The sequence below is a fragment of the Daphnia pulicaria genome, chromosome 8 (assembly GCF_021234035.1).
Source record: "Daphnia pulicaria isolate SC F1-1A chromosome 8, SC_F0-13Bv2, whole genome shotgun sequence".
Classification (NCBI taxonomy): Eukaryota; Metazoa; Arthropoda; class Branchiopoda; order Diplostraca; family Daphniidae; genus Daphnia; species Daphnia pulicaria.
In genome coordinates, this window is record NC_060920.1 from 14,589,350 (window position 1) to 14,598,871 (window position 9,522).

Here is a 9,522-nt window from a genome sequence, read left to right on the forward strand (position 1 = left end):
ACAGCAAAATAAGTAATTTATTGCGCTGAATGATCAACATGGTTGCGTATAATATGGCATGTGTGTTTTTGTTTAAAAAAATAGCATTGGGATTTTTTTGCGAAATTAGAAGAATGATCAAGTAACAATTTAGAGAATCTCGATGGAGAGCCATTTGATATATTTATATAATATATATAGGGTTTTTTTTTGTTTTTGCCTGATATTTTTTCCTGTCACATAACTATCTGATTTGTTTTTAGACATTTCGTCGATCTGCTAACGTAAACACTTTTTTGTTGGGACATTTAATTATAAGCTATTTCAAGAGAGGAGTGGATCTCACGGAGTGTGAGTGCGTTTGGCCATTAGATGGGACCAGCGGGAGGAATGAGTCGCTGTTCCGTGGTTTGCCGTGATGACGGCGGGTGATCGACTACCGTGTTCACGTGATGACCTGATGATGGGGTACTCCCGGCCGGCATGAACGTATCCGCCTTCTTCTCGCTGCGGTGGTCGGAACATTTTGGGCTGCTCGTCGTGATGTCTAACTAGAGATGAACGACTGCTGTGCTCTCGGTTGCTGCTGCTGCTGCTGCTACCCACACGTAATCGGTTGTCTTCCGTCGGCCCGGTCATCGTTAACGGACTGAAATTGGTCCCAAAGGGATCCATGTCAAATTGGTGATGGTGCGGATTTGGATGCCTTTGATGATGAACGACGATTTGCGGCGCTGGTACCAACCCGGGTAGAAGAGCCTCTGGCCTCGTTAGTTTAACTGGTGACTGTATGACTGAAGAATGTTGTTGGATCGATGCCACTGTTTCGGTGAGTGTAGCGGTGGTCAAGACCCTTGACGGATGACCGAAATTGACGCTAATGGTAACTGGGTGAAGTAGAGGTTGGGCATTGGGGTCGGTCGAAGAAGATGGCGGAGTGAAAAGCGTCCGAATAAGTGACAACTCGATTGACATGGGGACGTAGAAAGCACTTTTCGGGTGCAGTGCGAAAATAGGAACACTTTCCATTATCGGTTGCATTGCTGGTAAATTTGACGACGGTTGCTGCTGCTGTTGCATTTGATCCATCGAGAAGACAGTTGAATCGTCCATTTCCTCGGAATGAAGCCTTTGACTCCTTGAAGACGGCGATGAGGGTTGCGGTGTAGGAGGTACTTCATTGTTCCAGCCGTATCTTGAATTGTTGTGCCTGTTCATGTCGGTGTCTGACTTCTTTCGTTTGAGGCCGTGATCTGTCATAGGTAAATTGGATGTTAGATATTTTTATTACGTTCAAAATGGTAATTAATTCTTATTTTTACATTGTTCAAAGGATCGATCCTGGTGGTTGGTTTGTTGGGGCTGCTGTTCGTTAAGACTGCTACTCGCCGAAGAACCTGAAGGTGTCATGACGCAGCTGGACTGTGGAAAGACGTGTTCCAAATCAGCTGTGAACCTCTGATGGATGTTTGTCTTGAACTTCTTGTACACGCTGTTGGAGTCGTCGATACTTTGCTGAGTGGTGTTGCTGCGGCTGCTGCATTGGCTGGACGACGAGCAACTCTTTGTCCTGGATCCCCCGGATTCACTGGCCAACAACATTTGGCGGAGTTGAGAAGATGATCTGCACGACGAGTGATTGGATCCTCCGCTATGACTAGAATTGTCCATGTCGGTAGGTGATGATCCGTCCGTTGTGGGGTTGACGGGTGACGGTGTATCTGAATTCCGTGTGGCCCTGTTTGACCGCGATTCGTCGCTGTCTCCACCCGATCCTGATGAGGATCTTGTCGGTCTGCGGTCGTTGGAATGTTGTGGCTGCTGCTGTGGTTGCTGTTGTTGTGGCTGCTGTTGTTGTTGCTGTTGTCTGTGGTGTTCGGTAGAGGATCCGGTGCCATTCAGGTAATTAAACATGCCTTGAACTCGTTCATCTTTCATTTTATCTGTCTCTACTGTGCGAATCAAATTGTTAGTTATTGATTTTCTAAATCGTATGGGAAAGTTTACCTGTATTATCGTGTGATGGTTTGAATTGATCTTGAACGCCCTGAGGTACTGTGCCAGAAACAGACGGAGAAGCATTTGGAAAATCTCCTCCGTCAGTGCCTGTTTGTCCTACGCCATTCGTGGGATGACCGGTCCTTGCCACCAAGGTCACTGCGGTTATTCCATTCGAAAAATCGCCCGTTTCTGAACCCGTTCCTTCACCTGGGCATTCAAAACGATTTTCGAAGAAAGAGAACAATGAAAAATGTGATCCAGTTCAAGTTGGCATTTACGAAACGTAAAATAAATTACTGGGTAGAATTCAAGAAAGACAAGCTGTAAGCGGGAAATAATGGATGCAAAGCATGCGCAACTTTCTGAAAGACCAAATCAAGAAATGAAACCAAAAATCTGAAAGAAAAATGACTAAAAATTGCAAATCAAGAAAAACAAATTTATCGTTGCCAATCATCCAGGCGGATTGTTAATGGTTATCCGTTTTTCAACAGGGAAAACAAGAGTGTGTGTGTGAGAGAGAGAGAGACATAATGTTTTGTTTAGGATTTTTTGTTTTACCTGCAGCCCATTGCGTATGCATTAATAGTTAAAATTTTTGTCAATCAAGCACTACTTTGTGATTAATTCACTTTTCGAAGTCCACAGTTTTTTTTTGTCTTTCTGGATAGTATAATTAATTTGATTATAAAGAGATTTTAGCCTGGTGAGTTTAAAGGGTTATATGTTCCAAATACGAATATTCTTTTGTTTCTTTTGCAGGTTTCCAAAAATGGGAATGGCAAAGGAAATGGCACAGGAATGAAGTGAAATGAAAACAAACATACCGCGACCGATTTTTTCGTAATGGTTGTGCAGGTGGGCCACCAATCGGCTACCGAAATCATCTCCAGGATAAAAAGGCCCATGGTGATCCGCCTGGTGATGACCGATGAACTGGACTGTTTCAGTGATGCATTCGAGAAATCCGGATCGATATTGTTCCGACTTGGTGTTGCTATGCAGCTGTTCCATTTGGACAGCGATCTCGCACGATTCTGTGGCGAAAGAAAAAAAAGAAAGTTGAGTTGATTGCCTTTATACGTATAATCTTTTGACTACACAACAACCACCTTACCCATTTCTTTGCAGGCGTGAACCTGTAAATGTTTCATGTGCTTGATTGTCATTTCGATAATTTCTGTTTTCTCGATTCTGCCACGCCCTTTCTTCATGTAGGCGGATGGTAAGAGTCGGGACAAATCAGCCAAGCAATTATTCATCCGGTCGCGCCTTCTTTTCTCAATGATGCGATGTGATTGAGGATCGCGGGCGGATTTCGTTTTCTTGGAGAAATTGGAATAAGCTTCTTCATCTTCGCTTCCGATGGCAGCGAAATTCAAGTTCCTGCCACATAAAATTGTATAAGTAGATTGTAGTAATTTATTTATGTATTCCGCACGCGGCTATTTAAGACCAGCCTCTTGTCTCTTTCTTTTTTCAGAAAGTTCAACAGTTTATTCACCCATAAAGAAAAATTTTGAAATCCGGTTGCAACGAATACGGTAGTCACATGCAAGAGCCACGTGATCAACAAGGTCATCATCCTCCGGTCACTTTGAAGCAATGTGTAACATTGCGAAATGTCTTCCCAGTTTTATTAATCGAAAATTTCTTTTATTTGCTAGGAGAGCAAAACATTGAAATGCCATTAAAGGAAGTCAGTTGATGTCGTTGGATTGCCTCACATTGCCATGTAGATACAACACGTGATGCCGGTCACGCACGTGATGCCTCAACAAAGAGGCGTTGACTCCGGCCAGACTCCCAACGAATAGGAGTAAAAACATTTGACCGCACCCGCTAAAACAAAAAAAGTTTGTCGCTTTTTCTTTATTTCTTTTTTAAGTTATTTATTGTTTAGCTTTGAAGACTACAGGCACGTGGATGCATGGCTTTTTACCCCCTGAAGCGATAGCCGGAAAGGTGTGTGTATTATATAGGCGTGCGCATATATCCTTATCTTACCTAGCGCTCGTTAACCTTGTGTATTTGGACTCGGTGTCCTTCTATATTCGATACCCACGCACCCCCCCCCCCCCCCAGAAGGTTTTTAGATGTTTGCAATTTGTTTTTATCTGTCGATGTGTAAAATATGAGAGAAAAACGATCCGAAAAGGTTACACGTCTCTCATAGCAACGAATATTACTGGAATCATCGGGTCGCTAAGGCAACGTAGGGCACGTGATTCGGCCACGTGACGCAGAAGTTTCAAGTGCGTTTTTTCTTAATTGCAGCCCAGCGTGAACCCCCAGTTGGAAACAGAACTTTTTGGCAACTTTATTTTACATAACAGATCCATTCAGGAATAATTGGGGGGAACGCAATTGATTTTTACATGTACGGGGGCTGACAAGGAAACGACAATCCTTCCACCAGATGGCTTGGTGACTATTGCGGATTGCTCGGATGCAAAAAAAGAACTAGACAAGGCCATCCTCACGAAATTCTTGTTTCGTTATTGTGTTGGCCAAGTTTCAACTGCTGCAAGCATGCTGTCAAGTCTCTAGGTTAATTCTTTGTCCATATCAAAATGACTTTGTGAACATTTTTAGAATTTAAAGGAAGGCTGTGAAACATGGCCTAGTAGCTGCCCTTGAACCAAATAATTATCTCGGTGCTCAACTCACTACGCCCACAGCAGACAAAGTATCTCGCAGCCGAATTCTTTCACGGAGAGGCTCCTTCGATGGTAAATTCTCTTAACATTGTCAAGGTCATGCTTCTTCCTCTTTTAACTCAACTTATATTTTTCTAGAGTTTTAAACTTACCGGTCGTAATGGCACTGGTTGGGTGAATCTACCCAGTATTTATCCATTTTCGTGGACGACGACGAGTTGCCAACATCCATGATGAAATGTTTTAATGAGGTAATTTCGTTTGGTATAGAGCAAGTTTTGGTTTGGTTTCAAATTGTTCAAACGTTCACGTTTTCATGGTTCACTAAATGCACTGGTGGAATAGCGTTGCGTGATAAACAAGATACGTGTCTAGATCGTCCTGGTACGCCAAGTTGACTGAGACAGTAGAGAAGGCGAACCGTGAGGCATATCACGACGACCGGGGCAGAGTTGGAGGGTGGTGTTGCGGGAAAAGGGCAGTCCCGAAAGGAGAGAAAATAAAAAGAGGGCGCAATCGCACACACGAGAGAGACGCTTGATCACGTGTTTGAGACGGGCGGGCACAGCTCTCTCTCTCTCTCTGTCTGTGTGTGTAGCTGCACATGCGTCTCTTCCTTTTTTCTTTTTCCATTTTTCAAGGACTGGTTTTCTCCGCGCACCCCAGATCTCAATGTACAACATCAAATCACCTTCAATTTTTGATTATACAACTTTGATGCCGGGCCCAATTTTTTGATCCTCCCAAAAAGTTTTTCTAGGTTTTTGACATTCCATTGTGCCACACGTGACGACAGAAGAAGACTGATTCGAAGAAAAAAACAACTCCTTTCACGATGTCCATTTATGGTCAAAGACAACAACTTCAACGGGTTATCTCGTTTTGGGGGGGCCGCTGATGTTGTTCTCAGCGATTTCTTCTTCCAACATTTGGTTCACGTGACCGAAAATGTGGCCGAGCCGCTAGGAGAAAGAAAGAAAAAAAGAAAGGACCTGCATAGACCACACAGACTTTGGGAGGGGAAGGGAACTGTGGCGTCCGCGTGACTGGCTCACGTCACGTGGAACGTAGCGCTGGCACCGCATCCCTTTCTCTCTGCGCCTATCCGCACCCACCCAATCCTTTCACGGGGCGACAGTGTCGCCTTCTCGTGGCTCCCACCTCCCGTTCACGAGCACGTTTCTCCAACACATCCCCTATGTGTGAGTGTGTAACGTAAGTAGCAGCTGCTGCTCTCCCCAGGTTAAAACGCAACACACCATCACCCATTCGTTTGGCTTCGTTCCCGTCTGGACAATAGAGAAATTATTTCTTTTCATTTCGCTTTTATTTTCGGTTATATTTTTAGTCTTCGATTCGGTTATATTTTATTCCTTTTCGTTTTGTTGTGAGTAAAAACGTGAAGATTTCAGGTTAGATTGTCGAGCGTTGTTGAATTCGCTGTCGTCTTTTGGGTAAAAGTTGGGAAAAGAAAAAAAAAGGTAAGAATCGCTATATTGAGATAGGTCGGATTGAGAACCGGTTTTTGTCTTTGCTAAAAAAGATGGGTGTTGGCTAACATTTTTATGGCTGCACGTGTTTTGCTCTAGGTGGGTCATCCACCAAGTCCACGTGAATAAATGACGTTCTAAAACTAGTTTTCCTCCCATCAAAATTCGCATCGACTGGTGGATGATCTGTTGTTATGTGAGATTTAATTTACGTCGTGGTCCTCCCCGAGGGCTCCCGAGCTCATGCGTATGCACACACCTACGGTTTTATTAATTGGAAATTTGATAGCGTCTTTGGTTGTAGGAGAATTTCGGATGGAGTCAAGGGATATTCTAGCGAACAAATATTTTTATAAATAACTGGGACGACGGCTGTGTAAAGCGAACGACCTAACTGGTGGATGAGTACTTCAAAGAACACGGGGGGAACTAGGGAAGGGACAGTGGAGGGTTTGGGTTTCACGCACAGAGCAACGTGACTTTGATCGATTTCCTTCCTAGCGCATACAAAAAATTTTCTTGGAATCGTCGTATAACTTTTGGCTCCATCTACTGCGCACACACACACACACACATTTTGTTGTAATATCCCTCGGGGTCTTTTTCTTTTCTAGAGTTCCTCTTGGAGACGTCTGGGGCTGCTGATCGATAGCCAACCAATGCTTGTGACAACGTGACTTTTAACAAAGTTGCCCAGATATAATCGGCACAACGGTTCTCGCTCACCCACCAAAAAATGGTGGAAAGTTCAAGTTTGCAAGTCAGAACTTGAAGACAAGGTTGACGACAAATTTGACTTTGCCTTCGTTCTTGATTGACACTTTGAAGAAAGATATTTAGGTTAGCTTTGATAACGTGGGATATGATGTCATTAATGGGCACGTGTACACAGAGTGCTGATGAATGTCTTTGAATTAATTTACCTGTTTCGCAGTTCTAACGGAAACCAAATGCTTTGCATAGGGCCAATTCTGGTAAATGTCATTGCAATACAAATGCAATTAATTGATGCTGCTGCTAGCTGCTTCAAAGGAGTGGGATAGACGGAAGCTCACGTGCCCGTAGCGCGTGACTCGCAAATCAATCGATCGGGTTCTAGCGCAGATCGCACTAGGCACGTTGCCACTGGTTCCTTGGATCGGTGATGGCGGAGATGTGATGCAATCTTTTTCTATTCTATCAGGCTTAAATGACCGATTTTACTTTTTTTTAAGTTCAATCATATTTAACCCAAAAATTGACATAGAGCCGATCCACTACTAAGGACTTTGGTAAATTTTTGTTAACGCATATAGAACCCGTCATGATATTATAATCCAAATCCAGAACGGTTTCGCCATCTATCGGTCACATTTGAATACTAAACGAAATTACATCATATCGTCTGCTCTTGCAGAAGACACGCTCAACTTTTCGGCGTTTGATTTGTCGATCACGTAATCAATCAAGTTTGAATATCTGAGTGGTATTTTTAAAAAAAGACTTTGAAGTATTTTATTAGCTTCTAGAGGTGAGTTTTGATCTGAAAATTTAGAAAATAATGTTGTTTTATCAGTATAGTATGAAGCAAGCTTTCAGGTAAATTGCTATGAAAGCTCAAAATGAGGCGCGATTTCATTATCTTAACAGTCACAATTAAAAAACCAAAAATTACAAATCCTTTAAAATTTTTCTCTTCATTTAATTTTATTCTACAGCTATCTGAAAAATGGGTAATACTGCCTCAATCGCTCAAACCACTGCTGATTCGATAACCAAACCATTGTATGGTGATCTGCACCATGAACCATCGAAAACACAAGTATTGGAAAATAAATGTGTAAAACATTAGATATAGCCTAATATTTTATTTTGATAGGCTTACACACATCACAGTTCTTCCTACAGTCATCATATGAACAATGGAAATTCATTTCCTGCTGAATGTCCCATGCACACTCAAGTAGAGAAAAAACCACCAGTAAATCTACCTCAATTATACTTGACTATTATACCCAAACGTGTATTTTTAACCTCAAATTCTTTATTGAAGGCACCAGTAATACCTGTGGAATACCCAAGTGAATGTCCAATGAGCCATGACCAGAAATTGGAAACCAAAGTAAAAACAAATAAATAAAAATCACAAATTTTATTGCTTTCCTCAATAAATAATCACCCCCTTTATTCTATTTTTAGGTTCCAGTCCAAACTATGGAGTACCCAAGTGAATGTCCAATGAGCGGAGAGAATGGTTCACTGCTTCTAAATACATCGAATGATGTAGACCCACTGAACATGGTAAAAATAGATTTAACTGTCGTTTCTTGAATTACACATACATGTTGTGATTGAGCATTGAACATGATGAGCACTATTCAAATTAGATGCCGCCGCCGAATCAAAGGCCTGCTCCTGATCAGCCATTCAGTTTGCCGACCCAGCGGCAAGTATCATCCATACCGAAAGCAGGAACTGAAAAAGAATTCTGGCAATATCCTTCTCAGCAGGTTCTAATTCCTATTTACATGCTGCGCTGCACAGCGGCAGTCAAACTAATAGAGTTGTTGTTTATTTTCTCTGATAGATGTTTTGGAATGCCATGTTGCGGAAAGGCTGGAGATGGAAGGAAGAGGAACTAGAACCTAAAGATATGGACGATATAATCAAGATTCACAATTCAAATAACGAGCAAGCCTGGATAGAAGTATCAATTGCATAATTTAGCTACACTGCCAAGTCTACTTATTCATGGGTGCTCTCTGTGAAATTAGGTTTTGAAATGGGAGGCTCTGCATGCACAAGAATGCGGCGATCCTAGATTAAAAAGTTTCGGAGGGAAAGCTAAAGATTATTCTCCACGAGCGAGGATCAGGCAAATGATGGGGTATGTTTATTAACGGCAAATCTTACGTCATTTTGATTTGTGTACCTTTATTATCTACGTAAACACTTAACCGTTTGTTGTACAGTTATGAATTGCCGTTTGATCGCCATGATTGGATTATTGATCGCTGCGGTAAGGAGGTCCGCTATGTCATCGATTACTATGACGGTGGCAAAGTACACGAAGATTATAAATTCGCTCTGCTGGACGTGCGACCAGCCATGGATTCGTGGGAAAACTGCTGGGATCGTATGAAGGTGACGTGGTGGAGATGGAGATATAGTCGTGAAGAAACAACCCCCGTTTTCGAACAAAAGGCCGAAAAAGAAGAGCCAGTAAAGAGTGACGCATAGTTCAAGCCTTTTTTTTTCTTAAATCTCAGTCTGTAGTAACTTTAAATTGTGTCAAGTCAACGAAAACTACTGAAATACAAGTTTCCGTATATAAATCACCATAAAATACTGACCGTCACTAGATGGCAGTGTTGTTCTCGTTTCTCTATTAATAAAAAATTATCAAGAACAAA

General features: G+C 42.3%; 2 protein-coding genes across 4 annotated transcripts; one reads left to right on the forward strand and one right to left on the reverse strand.

The window, feature by feature from the left end:
* Positions 1 to 218: 218 nt before the first annotated feature.
* Positions 219 to 6,940, reverse strand: LOC124312077 (transcription factor cwo-like). Of its 3 annotated transcripts, none has more exons than XM_046776538.1 (7): positions 5,897 to 6,940; positions 4,793 to 4,857; positions 3,098 to 3,366; positions 2,808 to 3,017; positions 1,987 to 2,187; positions 1,302 to 1,928; positions 219 to 1,232 (listed from the first exon to the last, which is right to left on the reverse strand). In XM_046776538.1, exons 1-7 carry the CDS (start codon positions 5,957 to 5,959, stop codon positions 322 to 324), a joined length of 2,346 nt encoding a protein of 781 aa, XP_046632494.1. In that variant the 5' UTR covers positions 5,960 to 6,940; the 3' UTR covers positions 219 to 321. The 3 variants fall into 3 exon arrangements, with proteins under 3 accessions (XP_046632494.1, XP_046632492.1, XP_046632495.1); XM_046776536.1 differs by having other exon boundaries at positions 1,302 to 1,931; positions 5,897 to 6,939; XM_046776539.1 differs by lacking the exon at positions 5,897 to 6,940 and having other exon boundaries at positions 1,302 to 1,931; positions 4,793 to 5,108.
* Positions 6,941 to 7,469: 529 nt separating this feature from the next.
* On the forward strand, positions 7,470 to 9,447 carry LOC124312151 (holocytochrome c-type synthase-like). Its single transcript, XM_046776643.1, has 9 exons — positions 7,470 to 7,640; positions 7,828 to 7,931; positions 7,989 to 8,090; positions 8,163 to 8,231; positions 8,309 to 8,410; positions 8,497 to 8,619; positions 8,697 to 8,816; positions 8,884 to 8,996; positions 9,082 to 9,447. The coding sequence occupies exons 2-9, from the start codon at positions 7,839 to 7,841 to the stop codon at positions 9,347 to 9,349; spliced, it is 990 nt and encodes a 329-aa protein (XP_046632599.1). The 5' UTR covers positions 7,470 to 7,640; positions 7,828 to 7,838; the 3' UTR covers positions 9,350 to 9,447.
* The last annotated feature ends 75 nt before the right edge of the window (positions 9,448 to 9,522 follow it).